Genomic DNA, 19,129 nt, shown 5'->3' with positions numbered 1-19,129 from the left:
AAAAACCCATTGGGAAAAAAGCTCACCCTCTCTCTCATCTTCTCCTTGTCCTAAAGTATCTTCTTTCAGCTTGAGGATATGTTTCATTAAACTTGTTCACCATTTCTCTTGCATTTTCCAAATTTTCTTCTGGTTCCCACGAATCATGATATGCTCCATAACCTTTCCAACTAACCAAATACTCTATCTTCTTTCTGATTATTCTCTTATTCAATACTTCTTCTACCTCAAATTCTTCATGACCTTCTACTTCTATCGGTGGTAGTTCAGTCTCAACTTGCCCTCTTATTTCGCTTTTGGTAAATTTTCTAAGCAAGTTGACGTGAAACACCGGATGAACTTCTTTCATTTCCTTTGGTAAAATCAATTTGTAGGCGTTAGTTGATATTCTGTCAGCAATTTTATACGGGCCAATCCATCTATGGGAGAACTTAGCGGTTGGCCTAGTGGTGCTGATATGCTTGCTATTGAGCCACACCTCTTCTCCTTTCTTCCACGTCGGCGTGCTTTGCACTTTCCTGTCAAATTGTTCTTTCATTGATTTTTGAGCGTCTTCCATAGCCATCTTTAATTCATCTTGCACTTCCTTTATTAATTTCATCCTTTCTTCGGTCGCAGGTAGGCATTGATCTTTGCTGGGTGTTCCTGTTAGGCTAGCATCGAAGCCATAGTTAGCCTTAAAAGGAGACATCCCTATTGAAACGTGAAAGTTGTTGTTATATGAAAACTCCGCCAGAGGTAGGAGATCTTTCCAATCATCTTGTTTGTAAGATACAAAATGTCTCAGGTATTGTTCAACTGCTTTGTTCGTGATTTCAGATTGTCCATCTGTTTGCGGATGGTACGCAGTCGATGATTGTGTCCTAATGCCTAGTAACGAATTCATCTCTTTTGTCAGCTTTGATATGAAAATATTTCCCCTATCAGACGTTATTGATCTAGGGGTTCCATGTATCTTCCACACGTTATGAAGCATTAACTTAGCTAGTTCTTCTGAAGTCATCGTTTTCCGGCATGGAATAAAGTGAGCCATTTTACTGAATCTGTCTACGACCGTTAGGATGCAGTCGTACCCTTCTGAATCGGGTAGATCTGTTATCATATCGTAACAGATGTCTATCCAGGGACCTTGTGGGATCGGTAGTGGTTGGAGACTCCCAAACGGCCTGTTCGTCCTTGCTTTAACTCGTTGACACGACTGACAACCGTCTACATACTTGTTGACGTACATCTTCATCAAGTTCCAGTGGAAGTTCCTCTTCACTAACATTAATGTTCTCATTCTACCAGGGTGTCCAACTAACTTGCTGTCGTGGCGAGATTGAAGGATTTTCAGTTTGATGTCGTTGTTGTCCGGGACTACGACCTTGTCTTTGTAATACAATACTTCGTCCGTGATTGAGTAATTTGCGATAGCTTTTGAATTTGGTAATTCTCGACACAGTTTCATTATCTCATTAATCTTCTTGTCTTTAGCTGACTCCTTTCTGATTTCTGCTACTATTTCATCATCTGTCCAGATCTCCTCTAACAATCCAATTGTTTCAATTTCACATTCCACCTCTTCTTCATCTACAATCCAACTTTCCATTGCATCCAGGCTATCAATGAATGCGTCTTGAGGTAAATTCTCAGGTTTCAGTAAACGCCCAAAGGTTAGTTTGTCACCTGCCTCCGGTTTCAGATCGGGTCTTCTTGAAAGTGCGTCGGGTTTTGTGGATTGCTTTCCAGGCCTGAACCGGATCTCGAAGTCAAAGCTTCCAAGAATCTCGGCCCACCTGGCCTGTCGTCGAGTGAGTTCCTTTGTAGTCATTAGTGATTCGAGGTTCTTGTGGTCTGTATATACGATCACGTTCAGTCGATGTGGGTTTCCCTCTAAGTAATGTCTCCATTCTTTAAATGCTGAGATGACTGCTAATAATTCTTTGTCGAAAACTTCATAATTTCTTTCCGCTTTGATCAATGACCTCGACAAATATGCAACAGGATGTAGCTCATTGTCCTCATCTGACACTTGGGACAGGACCGCTCCTAAGGCGAAGTCCGAGCAATCGCATTCCAGGATAAATGGTCTGTACGGGTTTGCTATGGTTAGGACCGGAGCCGTAGTGAAAGAATTCTTCAGGCTTTCGAAGGCGTCGTTGCGTTCCTGGGTCCATTCGAATTTAACATTATCCTGCGATAGTTCGTGGAGCGGCCTAGCTATCTTCGAAAAGTGGTTGATAAAGCGCCTGTAGAAGTTTGAGAATCCTAAAAATGTGAGTACTTCAGAAAGGTTCTTCGGTGCTGGCCATTCTCTTACTGCCTTTACTTTAGTCTCATCCATCTTGATCTGATTTTTTGAAATAATTAAACCTAGGTACGCCACCTCTTTTTGAGAGAATTTGCACTTCTCAGGCTTGAGCCAGACATTTTGATTCCTAAGGATTTCAAGGATTTCTTCAACGACTTTCTCGTGATCTACACCCGCTTTCGTATAAATCAGGATGTCATCTTGGTAAGCAGCCACATCTATACCTATATGAGCTTTTAAAATGTCTTGTATAAAAAACTGAAAGAAGCCTGGTGCGCCAGTAGGTCCGAACGGCATCGTCAAGGGTTCAAATTGACCTGCTTTACATGTAAACGCCAGTTTAGCTTCATCCCCTTCCCTCACCCTCAGGTTATTGTAACCATTTCTCATATCTAAACTAGTGAATTGATCAGCGTCGAGTAAGCTATCTATCAATTCCATAGTTAATGGAAGAGGATATTTATTCTTAACCGTAAGTGCATTCAGTTTTCGATAGTCAAAACAAGGTCTGAGGTTTCCGTCCTTTTTACCAGTGAATAGGACCGGCGCCGCCCATGGAGAGGTTGTCCGTCTCAAGGTTCCATTAGCTAATCCTTTCTCTAACATCTCATTCAAGACTTCAGTTTCTCTTGGTGATAATGGTATGATTCGGCCTGATTGGGGGGTTGCTCCTGGGACTAAGTCCACTCGAAAATCGTACTGACGATGAGGCGGAAGAACGTTAGAGTTTGCTTTCTCAAACATTCCCAAGTACTCATGGTAGCATTGAGGAACTAATTCAGCGGCTGTCTTTTCAATTTTGTCCTTCGAAGCCTCTACAGCTAGTCGTGTCGAAACATTCCAAGAGGCCGTTGCGGCATCAATCATTGATCTAGTCGGCTGAGCGGTGAATTTGGTACCTAAGGTTCGTCGGGTTCCTATTTTTCCATATCTTGCACAAGGGGAAAATTGCTTGCCAATATTTTCAAGACGAGATGATTTAGGATCGGTAGCAAACTCACTCTGCGGGGGTATTTGCAAGTTATTTTCAAACTCTACCCCCTTCTCGATGTTCCTAGCTTTCCTCTCAGGCCTCATTACGTGGTCTGTCGAGGTTTTTGTCGGATTATCGAGCGAGTGCTTTTCGTCTGGGTTGTCTGTCTTAAAATTCAAAGGAGGATCCTGATCGCTAATCTTTACTTCTTCTTTGATAACATTAGGGACATCGAACTCACATTGCGGGGGCATTTGTGAGCTATCTCTAGACTCTACCCCCTCGTCACTAAACCTAGCGTTCCCCTTAGGCCTCAATACGTGGTCCTTCGAGGGTGTTGTCGGTAAGGACAAAACTGTTCTCACAGTCGCAATTTCAGTCATTTCTTCATTCTTCAACTTGGCTTCTTCCCAGTTGATTAGTTTGTGATTACATCGAATCCAAGGCATTCCTAGAATGACGTCGTACTTGTCACGTAGGTCGGTGATGATAAAAGTCGTCTCTTCATCCTTGTTGTTCACACAATAATCTCCAACATGAGTTATTACAGATTCGTGACCGCTGAAGCCTGTAACACTTCTCTTTTGTGGGAGTTCAGAGGTTAAAAAGTTGGTTTGGGCTACATACTTTCAACTCATAGCTTCGTGTGTGGCTCCACTGTCAACTAGGGCACGGGCAATTTTGGTTGTGGCAGATTTGGGATCATAAAGGTGTATCATATCAATAATTCTTGTATCATGCATTTCTAAACTATCAATGATGTTTCCTTCCAATCCCAAATTTTCTATGCTCGAGGGTTGCACAACCTTCAATCTCGAGCATCGCCATTTTTTGAACTATCAGCTCTGCCTTCCACCTCTTTTCCTTTGTTCAATTGAGTTTCTAACGCATCAATCTTTGCCTTAAGTTGAGATTCTAATTCATCAATTCTTGAATTGCCATTGCCTGAATAATTGCCTCTTCCTCTTGAATTTCCACAATTGTAATAGCCACCTGAATATCCACCCCTACCTCTTCTCCTTTTTGGACAGTCTCCTATAAAGTGACCTGTTTTACCACATGAATAGCAAGCACCACTAGACCCTCTTCTACGATATTTGTCTTCAGTTATGTTCAGACGGTACGCCGAACAGTCCATGGCATCGGGATCGGGCATCGAGAGAGGCGTTGACAGCTGAGAGGTTGACGACGGTGCGGCTGTAGCAGGGTTACGTTTATGTAGCTTGCTGTCCAGTCTGATAGCCATCTTCGCCATGTCTTCAACCGTTTTGAATTCATCTCGTATCATATGTACAGTGACTTCCGATTTTAATCCTTGTTCAAAATGTGAAATAAGAATGTGTTCTGGCCACTTAACTACGAGCGACAATTCTGAAAACCTTATCCAGTATTCTGATACGTCTTTTGTTTGTTTCAAGTCTCTGAGTTGTTTCTCAGCTTTGCTAACTCTCTCCGTGTCAAAAAACGTGGCTTTGAAGGAATCTACAAATTTGCTCCAAGTTACCAAATGTCCATTATCCCCATCTAAGATTTGATCCATAAGATGTTGTCCCCATATGTTTGCCTTCCCCGTTGTGTACGACAACGCGAACGCAACCTTTGCATGATCATTGACAAACGCCGACGAGTTCAGTTGTAGATAGACACCAAGTTGATTCAAGAAAATTTCAGCCTTGGATCCCTTCGAGCCATCATATTTGTCAGGAGTGGCTACTTTAGGTGGTCGTGGTTGTACAGCAGGAGGTGCCGGGACGTTGTTCAGCTGCTGAGGAGCACTTAATCCTGGCGTGGCATTGGCATTAGGGTCCGACATGGTGGTGTTTTGCTCTTGTTTTAACCGTTGTATTTCAAGTTCAGCTCTTTGACGTAAAGCAGATTCTTCGTTCAGCCTTTGAGTTAATTCAGCTAACTGACGCATCACTTCTTCCATGTTCATATTCGACATGTCTCCGGCAGTACTAGCGGCTTCGGTGAACGTATCTTCAGAAGATGACGAAGAACAGTCTCCGGGTGGTTCAAACTTCGGTGTTTTGGCGGGTTTGTGTTGGTTGATTGCGGGGTAATGTTAAGGTTTCTGGAGTGCTTGGAATTCTCGGGATGTTGACCAAGATCTGAATAACTTTTAAGCGTGAGAGATCTTCTTTTCAAACTTTAATCAACTTTTAACTTTCAACTTTAAACTTCTAACTTTTATCTTGATTTTTCTTTCGTTTTCTTCTTTTCTTTATGTTATTAATCTTCTTTTCTTCTACCGCTCCTATCCTGAGTAATGGGTGGACGTTGCAATATGTTAGGACCTGGAATGGAGGATGGAGCGCTGAGGTGTAGTTGCTAGTATAACTAGATTGCAACGTGAAGACTAAAAGCTCAGTGAGAGCGCGCGCTGGGATATAGCTAAAAGGTACAACACGCAGCTATAAGCATATGCTACTAGAGAGACCATAACAGTTACTCACAGTATGGTCCACAGAACTCTTTTGCATGTTCCTTTGTTGGTCTTTTTTCTGTCATTTCTTATGATTTGTTTTTATTGAGCCATTTTCTGTTTCTCTTTATATCACTTAGATCTTTGCTTGCTTCATCTGATACTAATTTGTTGCTTTCCTAGTCTACCAGGTCCGGAAACAACTAAATTAATTTTATGTCTTGGGTTCTTTGTACTCACAGCTATCAACCACTCGTGGGTCAGGGCAGAGTTCTGTGAGTCATGTGGCAACCCTTTTGATCAACAATGTGTGATCATTATTGATCTTTTCCCGTGTGTAGCATGCCGGGTCAAACCAGGTCTGGTGGATTGATCTTTTCCAGTACCAGTGGTTTGATGTTGTCCCCCAAAATGATGGCTCCTTTGGTCCTTGTTAGCCATTCACCAGTCATCTCTCCCTTCAAAGACCCTTCAAAACCAGCTAGTCACTCAAATGTCCTGTACACCCTGTCCATTCATAGTCCTGCCGGCCTCCCCACCTCTGCCTTTCAATTGTCTTTTGGATTAGTGTGCTTTTGGGCCAGCCAAAAGGGCTGAAATTGAGGGTTTTGAGCAAATGCAGCAATGAAAGGGGATCCAAGAGGCCCAAAAAAGTGGCAATGAGACCCAAAAAGCAAAAAAAGGGCTTTCAATGGCCAATATAATGTGCCGAAAATCATCAATTTTGTTTTATTTTTGTTATTTTTGTATATTTTTGCTGTGTGGCACAATTTTGTTTTATACTTGGGCCAGGCCGGGTCGCCCACTAAGAAACAAGAGCCCGAGTTGGCTTTGATTTTGAAGGCCGGGCTGGGCCGGTTCCAGGCCTTAATGCAGATATCCCAGAAGGTGGTGGCAGTAAGGTTCTTGGATTCTGGTTTGCCTATGTAGATCTCCCTCTGCCTATGGGACTTTTTGACGGACCTAGTCTTGCTGAACCTCAAGTTTCTGTAACTGCTGACTTGTAAGCTCCAGCTTCTGAGATCACTGAAACTTTCAAAGTCTCTTTCAATTTCTGGCAACTAGTGTTACCTGAGGAGCCTTCTAACAGTAAGAAACTGATAACTCTGAGTCTAGGTGGCCAGCAACCTAGCAAGTACAAGTTGCCAGTCCCAAAGTACAAAAATTATAACCCCAAGGTATCCAACAATAAACTCACACTTCCCAATCCCACTGTCTCCTTTGTTATGTTCAAATTGAAACTTTTCCAAGTGTGCAACAAGAAACTTCTCTGGGTTTCTAAATCACTTGGAAAGGCTTGGTATGCCCATAGTACTGTTGACATTCAAGGATTTGTCAATGCAACTTGTATAATCAAGGCAGTCAAAATGGTAATTGAAGACAAGCAATCTTTTCAAGATTTCGTGACCGTGGCACAGCTTGTTCCTTCCTGGACAACCATGGGCTTCAAAATCCACCACAAGAACCCCAAACTTGCTGAATCCGCAACTCAATCATGGCCACTCCATGCCACATGCCTGCTAAAAAATAACCTTCAGACAAATCTGACGGCAAGGTATCCAATGCAGACTCTCAAGGTGTCAGTACCTAGTATTTCACTTCCATTTTTGAATCATAGCACTGAGATTTTCCATGGGTAGAAATCTTAAGCCTTGGCAAAAGATATCTTCAGATGTCAATGGCACACTTTTCCAAAGACTTCAAGTGTGGTGAAAATGTCACCTAAGTGGCCAACCCAAAGGACCCGGGTGAAAGTATACTACTCAAATAGAACCCAGTCAATATCAAAAAAATCATTCAGTATGAATAGAAACCATTGTGAAGTAGAAATGATGCCTTTGTGCCTCTGGGGTTTGTTGTGTTTTTCCCCCGGACACTAGGAGGGGACTTAGTTAAGTTAGGAAATGATGGGAGAAAGACTGTACCAATCAATGCTTGAAGAAGCCTTTGAAATCCTCCCAAACATAGAATCCTTCTTAGCAGTTGAGTGCCAATACTCCACCCCGGAAGATATCCGGGAGGAGGGAAAAGTGTTTCCCACCACAGCTCCAAGGAAACCTGGTGGTTTGGTGCCATTTTCTAGACCGGCAATACTGCCTTCCAAATTTCCAAGATATTGCTCCTGCATCAAGCACTCATCTAAAAGGACAGACACCTAATCAGCTATGGGAAGTTTTGAAGACACAGTGACAAAGTGATATGAGACAAAGAAAACCAACATACACTGACCTAAGAAAACAAGCATGTTTGGGGTCAAAGTCCCTACCACATGCAAATACCTAGCTTGTTTTGAGGGACTCTGATTTGGGTGCACTGTCCAAGCTTTCTTGAGAGTGATATTGAGGCAATCCTTGAGATCACTTGCAACAGTTTTTAACTAAATCCAGGTTCCTTTACAGTGATAAACAGTGTGACAATACTTGTCCAGGTACAGTGCTGGATTCCCTCCCAGGAGTTCCAAGATGACATCACTGTCTTTGTCAGTCAAGGCAGTGTTCCTTCCGAGTTGCTGGGATTCTTCAGGACAGGGTTGCGTATGACAGAGTATTTTTGTCAATTTAATCTGCACCATCAAGAGACCATGTGGTAACTCACTGGTGACTTCAATATATGGCAGACTTGGTCAATGTTTTTTCCAGCGCAAAGGTACTGCACAGCCAGCACTTTGATGCTGACTTTGTATTTACCGGGTCACACTCTCATATCTAGAAGGGGAACCCAAATGAATCATAACATGGTTTTGACTAGGTAGGGATTAAAGATGGGGGGAGAGAATATAGAGGACAATTGTGGGATACAAAGTAGAATCCAGGCAAGTGCCCAGCTTTGTGCCTGGAATTATTTTGGCAGTAAATTTTGATTTTCTGGGCAAAAGTCTGGGCCTAGAATTCAAATTTACTTCCAAAAAAAATCTGGGCACAAAGCCGGGCACGTGCCCGGATTCTACTTTGTATCCCGTAAATGTACCAAAATGAGATCCAGATGAAATATTTCAATGTGGTGGAAATTTTTCATTGGATGATGGATGTGGGCCAATACTGTGGTTGTGATATCAGGGTGCGGGGTGACCTGTTCCCCGGTCCGCTACAGATCTGCTGCGCATCACCTGTATATGGTGTGGTGCTGGGGTGGAAAACGCAAAAAATTGTGCCACCTAGGACACAAATTTCTTGAATAGCTCTAGGTTATAAGTCAATTGATGTTTGTTGAGACCTTAATCATCAAGTATTAAATGCAAGTAAGAAATCACTTAGGAAAGAAACCAAATTGTGGATCAAGGATTCTTCTCTCAAGAAGGACCCTCCAAAGCTGTACATTGACCACTTTGATCATCTCATTTTATAAAACAAGAAAGTTTATACATTACTCTGACTGTGAAAAACTTTTTATGTTTTGTAAAGATTCAGCTGTAATTTTCTTGACCTGACCCCTCCAATGCCATTGGCAAACATTTTGTTGAGATCTTATTTTCTTTTTGGTTACAAAGTTTGTATAACCTTGATAACTTGAAACAATTTGGTTTCAAAAATCAAGGCGGGAAAGATGATCATCAAATAAAGTATAGCACAAAAGAATCTGTTTTTATAGAAATCTATGATTCATACATACCATGGGTTTTCTTTTATTGAATGCTTTGATTAAACTTTCATCTCTATATTTAAGTATGATTATATTAAAGATACAGATCAAAAGATGACTTGACTTTTTTTCGTGAAACCAAAAAATACTATATTTCTTCAAATTTATCATTTAGTATACAACAAAAAGAAAGAAAACTAAGAATAACAAATGGTCAATTTGAAGTTAGTAAAAGATGAAGATTAATCTCCAAATCAAAACTTGTAGGATCAAACCACAAGATCAATCTATCAAAAGAATCCAAAAAGATCAAGAAGAATTTAACTTAATTTCGGATATATATCATTTCGACGGTTTTGAAAGATTGGCATTGATTTCCTAAGTTGATTTAAAGAGTTTAAATCAATATCAATTAATTCAAATCTCACTTCATCATCATCATCATTGTCTTTTGAAGGAATTTCAGTTAAGATTGAACCCCATGGGTTGATGATCATTGAATGACCCCATGATTTTCTGAGTTTAGGTTCGGTTAGATGAGTTCCTGATTGTGCTGAAGCTATTACAAAACACTAAGAAAGAAAGAAGATCAGGATGAATAAGTTAAAGGTTTAATTCTTAGGAAGTGGGATGAACTCTTTACTTGAGTTTCGATGGCTCTAGCTCTTAGAAGGGTTTCCCAATGAGCTAAACCTGTTTTAGGTGTGAATGCAGACTACAGCAAAGTTTATAAACAGAGTATGGTGATGAAATTCTTTGGTTAGTTGACGTTTAGCTTAAATGTGATGCTTATTTTTGAGGTCGAAAAAAAAGGATGAACTAAACTGGATAAATTAAAATTTCTGCACCTCTTTCTCTGTGCATTAGAGAGACTTCTGGAAACCTGTTAGGTTTGATGGATGAGTGATGAAGATCAAATTTGGTTGAACTTTTGAAGTTGATCATATACATACCTTAGATCATAACAAATTAATTGACCAACTTTAGAATTTGAAACAGGAAAATAAAAAAATTCAATCAGTTTGGGAAAAAAAATTGTAAGATAGAATGTGATGTTTTTTTTACTTTTTCCAATTGGAGTTGATATTGGATTTAAAAGTTCATGACCAGGTTTGATGAATTTAGATTCATTTGAATTAGTTTGATCATCTAAATCCTTAATTCAAAACAAAAAAAAACATATATTATTAACAAAAATTTAGTTTTTAGTTTGATTTCAAGGCTAAGGAGTTTTTTTGGCGCGGTTGGGGGGGGGAATGACTCACGATATCAAAAAGGTGTAATTTTCGATAAGCTTGTTGAATTTCACCTTGGTTTGAAATTATAATGGATGTATTATAACATCTTTCTGGATCATCACTCTTTTTTAAAAAATCAAAACCAAAAACCAAAAAAAGAAAACAATCATCAGTTTCAAAATTAAAAGTTTCAAGAATTCTTTAAAAGGATGATTGTTTTGTTTTTTTACTTTTTCATGAACTCCTATTGAGACCCAACAATGATTTGATTTAGCTGTAGAACAAATCCCATTTACAAATTCACTTTCTTTTAATGATTTTGTTAAAGATTTATATGAACTTGAATTAGCTATAAAATCAGATGCTTCAGGTAAGAAGACCATCTGATGTGATTTGATTTTAATTTTTTTTCACCAAATTTTGTCAGTTATATTTAATTGAACTTTTTGGGTCCCATATTTCTATATGGGATGAATGAACTGAACGGCGAGAATTTACTTTTGCACCCTGAGATGATGAAGTTTGAATGATGGATTGACATTTCTTTAGATTATCTAAGATTCTGGATTTACTATTTTTAGGAATTCAAAGAGAACCAAAGTCAATATGCAATAGATGAAGTGTAAAGAGATAGAGAATGTTGACTTACCTACATATTTGACCGATTGCAACCAAGACCATCGTGGATTCGTGATGGATCAGTGTCAATGATGATGATGATCTGGTGAAGGGTGATCGACAATGCCCCGTCGGATACCCGGCCGAAGTGGTACCGACCCGGGAGATTTCCCGATCGATCACGAATGGCCAGATGGATCGTCGGATAGCGTCTTGACCGCTTTAAAAGACTAAACAGTCAGTGAGTGTCTCTCAGTCTCCAAACCATTCTCAACCAAAACACACTCTCACCAAGAACACCAAAGCACTATCGATCAAACAATCAAACAACAATGACTCAAATCAAAACTAATGAAACATCAATTCAAAATCCACCAGCTGATCTAATTCAAATCTATCAAACTATCAAAAACTTAATCAAAACTCATCAAGATTCCATCGAATTAGTTTTACCCTTGAATTTATTAACTTTGATTTCTCATGCAATCTTGATCACACATCAATTTAAATTAAAACTTTCTAATCCTTCAGACGATCAAGATCAAGTGAAGGATGAGTTAAAAACTGATTGGAATGAAGTCTTGAAATCTGATCGAGCTAAACATTTTACTTATACTCATCTTCGTAGTAGTCTTTCTTTTGAATTATCGTTTAATAAGATTGGTGAAAGGATTACCATTTCTGGTATAACTGTTGAGGTAAGCTTTTTTGCATGGATCATCACGAGACTTGATTTTTAGATTTTACTAATTTGTGGCTTTCTTTTTTCATTTAGAATGATCAAGTTTATAGTCATGATTTATCTATACCTGGTTACTTTGATTTAGAAGAGTTTCCCGTCAAGATCTCATCAAATGAAGATCAAGAATTAGGATCGATTGGATTCCGTTCTACATCTCATTTACTTGATTTTATTTCACTTTTTAACAATGATGTCTTACATCATTTATTACCAGATCTGATTCCAAAAACTTCACCTGAACCAAATCATCAATCCTCTTCATCATCATCAGCACCACCACCACCACCATCAGCAGCAGTACCTTCTTCAACTCCAACTCAACCTCCTCAATCTTCAAATCCGAATCCATCGAGTTCAATTCAAACTCCCTTTAATATAGGTCAAAGTGATTTAGATCCAATCGGTACATCCAACATAAGACTTCCATCACTTTATAATAGACCGACCAATGAAAGAAACCCATTAAATTCAAATGATGGAATGTTCGTTGGACCCAATCATTCGATCTTTAATCATCATCAATCTCAAAACCCATCAAATTTAGGTCCGTTTGGTGGTGATGGCTTCTTACCTCCTGATGCGGTTCCTCATGGGGCTAGGTTTGATCCGATCGGTCCTGGCACTGGATTTATGCCTAGACCATCAAGAGCTGGTGATGAATTTGATCCGATGGGTGGGCTGGGTCAAGGTTTACCTATGGGTAATCCATTCCCTTCACGTGGTGGTGGTGGTGGTGGTGAGTTTCCTTTTAATCTCGGTACTCGAATTGAATTTGTTTTGTAAGCTTTAAGATTGGATTTTGATTTATGTTTTGGTTTTAGGATTTCCTGGATCTGGTGGATCAGCTAATTATGATGATATGTTTATGTGAAAGAAAAAAAATGTGTAAAACTTGAAGTTGAAAAGTGTAAATGAGTTTTAGGGTAAGGTAGAGGATTCGACTTAATCAACAAAAGACGATCGAAATCAATTTATTAAAATGTAAAATGATATGGAGATTCATTGTAAGAAAATTAGTTGGTTTCTGTTTACATATTTTAGCAGGATTCAGATTGAAGAAAACAAAGTATGTGATTTGTACAAAAGGTTTTTTTAGTGATCTTATTAAATTGAATGAGAAAAAAAGTACATGCAATATGATTATATTCAAGTAAACTTGATGATAACCTAATCTTTTTTAAAGATCTAGTGGATCACAAAAAAGGTGAAGAGTCTGAAAGAAGAAAGTTGTTTTCATTATCAATAGCTTCATATTCTTGGTGGTTTAAAAGATTGGGTTCGAATGTTTTTTGGTGAGACGTGGTTAGAGATCTCATAATGAAGAGGTTTGTGAAGGGTAAGGAGATTAATTCTCATGTCCCTGAGCCTCAATGTGCGAGTTCTTTCGACTTCTTAAGATACTGTGTGTGTGGGAGCCAAGATTAAATATCAACCTAGAATGCTTGAAAACAAGTCAACGGGGTGAGTAACCTAACGAAGTTCCTCGAGCTGCAGGCGTCCTTGACTTCTGGTGGGCTAGTTCCACCCGCTATTCTCCGATGTTTAGGCTTGTATTCACACAAGAGTTTCCCTGAGTTTCCGCTCTGATGCGTCATGCTTGATTTGGGGTAATGGTTCAGGTGCAATCTCGCAAGCCGTCATACTAGGTGAACATTGTGATCCTCTTTGATCCTCTTGGACATAGGTTGATCAAATCAAATCAGTCTGGTCGATTAACTTCAAATTAATGATGATGAAAGAAGCTATCATACGGATCATTCTGATGCTAGCTTACTTCAATTTGTAGATGGCTACATCATTAAATCATCATTCATGATAGTCTAGAGAAGGTAAGTTGAAAATTTCTATTAGAACAACACATCCACTCTCTGAATTTGATCCACTTCAGTCACTTTGACTTCAATTCGATTTGCCTTTTGCCATTTAATTTTCAAAAGTGGGCGTGTCCATAATAACATGACGAGGCACTACTTGAGACGGTCAGAGATCTTTATGGCCAGTGCTTTGTGTGACTGATTCATGATCTTTATAAAGCTGCTACTTGTCTTATCATCCTACATCCACACATTTCCCACAAGCATCGATTTTTACAACTCATAAACTGATTCTTATCATCAATTCTAAAGCTCTAAAGCTCTAAAGCTCTACCTTTCAATCTTCCTTGCATATTACAAGACCTTGTTAACATGGCATATAACGCTTCATATCAAACTCCTCCATCTCAAAGTCAACAACAAGGTTATAATTATGGCTCTGGTGCTTACTCCTCGGCACCTTCAGGAGGTAGTTACCCAGCTCCGCCTTCATCCGAACAACCTTTACCTCCTGGCTGGTAATTCTATCTCTTAGCTTTCTTTTCAAATCAATATTACCCTTTGGGGTTTATCTGATTTATACTAATAAGTTTGTCGTTTTTGACGATTTATAGGACCAAGGAGTGGAATCATCAATACAACGCTTGGTTCTACATTAACAATCAGGTTCATCCAGTGATCACCCAATGGACTCATCCATCTCAACATCAACCTCCTCAAGCTCCTCCTTCTCAATACGCACCTCCACCAGGTCCACCTAACTCTTCATACGGAACTTCTGGAGCTCCTTCAATGCCTCAGGCTCAAGCCAATAGTCCTCCTAGCTACACTCCCAACTCTGCATCTAATGGGATGCCTCATGTAGTGAATAATGAGAAAGGTGGACCTAATAATTATCAACCTTCATCTGGTCCCTCATTTCCTGAACGTAGTGGTAAGTTATCACATAAATAATCAAAAATCGAAATTCGTATCACAAACTGATTTACGATCTTCCTTTTTGAAGGCTCTTATGGAAATTCTTATGGTCCTCCTCCTAACGGTCCTTCCTCTAACCAATATGGCGCTCCTCCAAATGGTCCTCCTCCGAACCAGTATGGCCCACCTTCCAACGGTCCTCCCTCGAACCAGTACCCAGCTCCACCCAATGGTCCTACTTCCAACAAGTACGGACCTCCTCCAAGCGGACCTGCTCCTAACCAGTATGGCCCACCTCCCAGTGGTCCCCCTCCCACCAACCAGTATGGTGCTCCTCCTACCAACCAGTATGGTGCTCCTCCTACCAACCAGTACGGTACTCCTCCTACTAATCAGTACGGTGCTCCACCAAGTCAACCTCCTCAACCTGGTTCACAATATCCAGTTGGAGGATATGATATCTCAAATCAAAAAGCTACATCTACATCTAAGCCAACAACGACGACGAATACCAATGGAAAGAAACCTAAATCTGGATTATTTGGTGCTGGATTAGGAGCTTTAGGTGGTTTAGGTTTGTTTACATTTTTCTTCTTGAACTTTTTGCTTTTTTATATATGCTTTGTTTAAAATCTTGAAAAATTAATTTGTTTTTGTGTTTTTTTAGCTCTTGGTGCATTTGCTTCACATGAATGGAACCAACATGAAAAGAAAGAAGAAAGAAGAGAAGAAGAAGCTTATGAAGAAGGATTAATTGATGGATCTTATTAAGAAAAAAAGGTAAACATCTTCATCAATTTTGATCTTTTGTTTGTTTGTTCCTAATCACCTCTTTAACCAACTTTGTCTTCCTTTTTATTCTAGGATTTATGATTAGGATATTTGGAAAATTCAAAATGGTTCATTCATTGTGGATTTTCTTATCTTACCGTTTTCTTTGATCTTTTCTTTATTCTGGTTGATCCTTTTTCTCTATTGAAACCTCTGTATGACTCAACAATTTCTTTCTCGTCTTTTGATCTATGCTATACTATCAATTTCATCAGGGAAAAATGATATCTTATCCTATCTCATTTACAAGAAAACCCTCATGTAGAGTAACTTGTACACGTGTTTGAGTTTAACCTTGTTTGAAACGTATTCTAATTGTGGTGCTAAAACACGAAAAGCTGCTCATGCGTTCCCCTTGGATGCGCAAAAACCGGACAACAGTCATCGTGGTCTCCATGGCGCAACTGGTTAGCGCGTCTGACTGTTATTTGGCCGGTTGCAATCAGGAGGTTGGCAGTTCAATCCTGCCTGGGGACGATTTCTTTTGCCGTCCATGAGATGTTTCAATGAAAGACCTTTTGATCAACCACCAACGTTAGGTGTTGTGGTCGATTTTTTAGGTGCTTGTGGTGGTAATAAGGCAAGTGCGTGGCCGCCGTCGATTTGTGTCATGTTATAGTTGGATCTGGTAAACTGAATAAATTTCGTAACTCCATCCGTCCTCTGACTGGATCTGATTGGGAGACATTTCAGAGGTCGCGTTATATATGAAGGCTTAATCCCTTTTCGCAAGGTGGCAAGGCAGGATTGATCATAGACTGGTGACGACGGGACTAGGAATCAATCCTGTCCATGTCACGACCCGGGAAGCTTAGGACGCGACAGGCGTAACCTAGCAAAGACGTGAGTGCCTGAGTCGAGTGACACCTGCTTACACCAGCAGGACCTGGATGAGGTCAGCCTTCAGGCACCCAGAGAGTGAGTCTAGCCTTTTGGGTCCCTTCGGTCTTCGAAGCTGGATCCTAATCCATCCTCTCACTCCTCTCCTCCATCCTCACTATCTTCTCACGCTCAGGAGCTCTTCTCCCGGGTAAAAATCTCCCATTTTCGAACCCTCTTGATTTCATCCCCGCCCTCCCCTTGGTTCGAAGGGTTGAAGGACCTCTTACCCGTTCAAAGAGACTTGTCCGTGTCCTGGTTGAGATCACGTACGATAGACGTGGATCACATGACACGGAATCTAGGTTCCTCCCAAGCTCGCCACACTCACCTTTGACTCGTTCAAAGGCAAGGGTGGCTACCATTCTACCTAGTACAAGTCGGAGGGCTCTCCCCACCGAGGTACTCCCACTTCCTACCTCCCTAGCTGAGAGGTAGAAAGACATGGATCAGTATCACAGAAATGTCAATGGTCTGTGTCAGCACCGAGTCGAAAATCGTAAAGGAGGATACAAATCATAGATAGATACTTAACGAGGTCAAAGACTTTTATTTACAAGCCATTGATCATCGAAACAACCAAAATGGTCAAAATAGATCAAAAACTTATAACATGTGTTAAAGCTTCATATTGCACGACAAGTGAGGGTTTAAATTTGAGTGAAGTTTCCATTGGAAACGTAACAATTCATGTGGAGCAGAATGATCTCAAAGAAAGGTGTCCGTTGTTTGTTCTCATCCAGTTGAACTGATTGAAACATAATTTACACTAATCAAAACCAACACTTATATTCAGAGACAACATACAACTTTACAAGGGGTATCAAAAAAAGGAGTGGTCAACAGAAATTACACAACAGAGATGAATGAATGATTTGATATTGATAGATTATAGTTGACGACTAGAACCATCAGAGAAAGAGTGAGTATTGATCAGAAAAAGGAAAGAGGATTAGGATGGTGCAGCTGAAGCGTCTGTTAAAGACCAAAGATACCAAATTGCGATTGATCTAAACGGTTTCCAAGGTTCTGTTAACTCTTCTACTCAAGGATCCAAAAAAATCAAAATCAATTGAGTTAACTGGATCTTTTAGAGTTTTCTGGAAAGTTGAGTGATGAAAAGGTTCAAAAAGAAGTTAACTAACCCATTTCTTTGGGTGTAAGGTAAAGTCCAGATTTGATTGGTTTAGATAAACGAGTTTTCATAGAAGAAATCGTTAATGAACAAGATTGAGGAAGTGGAGCAGGATCGAATTGATTCCATAAAACCTTTTCAGATTGGTTTTCTAAAACTTGAGTTTCTTCATCAGGTTTAATTAGATTTGTTTTTGACTTTGACTTTTTCTTAGGTGAGATGATGGGAATTGTATTTGTATACCATCGTAAGAGTCCTTTTTGGATTCCTAAATCAGAAACTGGTAATATATTTGGATGTTTAACTGTAAAGATTAAGAACACTAGTTTAGATAATTATGGAATTCGAGAGGAATGAAAATAAATTAAAACAAAATCATGAGTTTTCAAATCACATCGGACAATGAAAGATTGAATCTCTTTGACTTACTTTCTACAGTCCATCTTCCGATACCTCTAACAGCACATAACTCTTCCATGATCTCATCAGGATTCATGGCTAATAATTTTTCACTTGATAATTGACCATTTACGAAACGATTAGAGAGGTCTAAGAGATACTCTGCTTTCCGTTGACTCGCGCCCGCACTCCTTAATCGTTCCATTGAACATGTTGATACTTGTGATGGTGTCGGAAAGGATGAGTCCGATGGATCTAAGTCACTGATCGTATAAATTAATTAGCGTCGCGTTAGAAATGATGCAGGAGCGTAAGGAATCATAGGAAACCATATCAAATTGCACTCAACTCGGCCTTCTCGGGCAACTCGGGAAAGAAACTGTTCCATAACGTTTATCCAAACAGATAAGTCAATTCTAGAGTGTCTGCAATGATGATATCGGAAAAGGGTAAGAGATGATAAAATCAAACGTACAGTCTTACAAACTTATGAGTGATAGATCTAGCAGCTAACCAACTGACTTGTTGACCTAATATACTCTTACATAAACTTTGAAATGGTTCAGGTTTAGCATTCAGTTGTGATGATTCGAATGGTTTGCAAGGTAAACTTTCAAAAAGTAACTTGAATCGTCGATCGACTTTGATGAGATGAGATTTTGCATCTTCTAAATCGAATGGACTACTGGGAGTCGTATCTTGATGACTGCTTAATGGTTTGGGTAAGGTTTCTGTAGGCGTGATTGGGTGGTTGTACTTTGGTTTCTTGGGGGGATTAGGTCGTTTGATTTCTGGTTGATCTTTGGGTGATGTTTCGAGCTGATTTGATTGAAGAGTAGGAGACTTGTGGCTCGTCAAGGTCGTGGCAGCAAGACGACGTGAAGAACGCGTCAAAGGCATTTTCAGGAAGTTGATGTTGAGTTGTAGTAACGATCGAAAATAAAACAATCAGGATGGTGGTACTCTTGATCGAATGACGGTTTCATTCGGTCCCCCTTGGTTTCATATGGATCCCTGGTGACAATTCCATCCTTTCCTCGTTTTGATCATTTCCAATTTCGTCTTACCCTTTTTAGCTAAAATCTCAGCATGGAAGTGATCAACTTCTAATTTCGAGGGAGCCCTTGGATCTCCCTCGGCGCAAAAATGTAACCCCATGAGGGTTGTGAAAGATAGGACAAGTGCAGTTTCTGCCCGATCCCCGGGTCTCCCTAGTAAAAGGCGAGGGGGACGTTCGAATTTGAGACCGGACAGTGCACATGTCGAAGTTCGCCATATCTGCTTA

The 19,129-nt window shown here is 40.0% G+C and overlaps 4 protein-coding genes across 4 annotated transcripts; 2 read left to right on the top strand and 2 right to left on the bottom strand.

Moving 5' to 3' along the window:
• Positions 1-9,590: 9,590 nt before the first annotated feature.
• MELLADRAFT_105567 (uncharacterized protein) lies at positions 9,591-10,891 on the bottom strand (the record flags this gene model as incomplete). The annotated part of the gene is made up of 7 exons (XM_007408863.1): positions 9,591-9,842; positions 9,914-9,985; positions 10,096-10,153; positions 10,224-10,251; positions 10,336-10,426; positions 10,536-10,631; positions 10,739-10,891. The coding sequence occupies 7 exons, from the start codon at positions 10,889-10,891 to the stop codon at positions 9,591-9,593; spliced, it is 750 nt and encodes a 249-aa protein (XP_007408925.1).
• A 567-nt stretch (positions 10,892-11,458) lies between these two features.
• Positions 11,459-13,027, top strand: MELLADRAFT_77515 (uncharacterized protein; the record flags this gene model as incomplete). Its single annotated transcript, XM_007409077.1, has 4 exons — positions 11,459-11,671; positions 11,786-11,824; positions 11,902-12,604; positions 12,690-13,027. 4 exons carry the CDS (start codon positions 11,459-11,461, stop codon positions 12,737-12,739), a joined length of 1,005 nt encoding a protein of 334 aa, XP_007409139.1.
• Positions 13,028-13,940: 913 nt separating this feature from the next.
• Positions 13,941-15,756, top strand: MELLADRAFT_77514 (uncharacterized protein; the record flags this gene model as incomplete). Its single annotated transcript, XM_007409078.1, has 5 exons — positions 13,941-14,200; positions 14,297-14,616; positions 14,689-15,174; positions 15,268-15,380; positions 15,465-15,756. 4 exons carry the CDS (start codon positions 14,055-14,057, stop codon positions 15,369-15,371), a joined length of 1,056 nt encoding a protein of 351 aa, XP_007409140.1.
• Positions 15,757-16,912: 1,156 nt separating this feature from the next.
• On the bottom strand, positions 16,913-18,940 carry MELLADRAFT_43085 (uncharacterized protein; the record flags this gene model as incomplete). Its single annotated transcript, XM_007408862.1, has 5 exons — positions 16,913-17,351; positions 17,456-17,767; positions 17,875-18,107; positions 18,194-18,223; positions 18,320-18,940. 5 exons carry the CDS (start codon positions 18,742-18,744, stop codon positions 17,263-17,265), a joined length of 1,089 nt encoding a protein of 362 aa, XP_007408924.1.
• Between the last annotated feature and the right edge of the window lie 189 nt (positions 18,941-19,129).

This window comes from Melampsora larici-populina (assembly GCF_000204055.1).
Source record: "Melampsora larici-populina 98AG31 unplaced genomic scaffold MELLAscaffold_14, whole genome shotgun sequence".
NCBI classification, from domain to species: domain Eukaryota; kingdom Fungi; phylum Basidiomycota; class Pucciniomycetes; order Pucciniales; family Melampsoraceae; genus Melampsora; species Melampsora laricis-populina.
The sequence above is the reverse complement of the archived record's forward strand: the minus strand, read 5'-3'. Positions and strand labels throughout refer to the sequence as shown.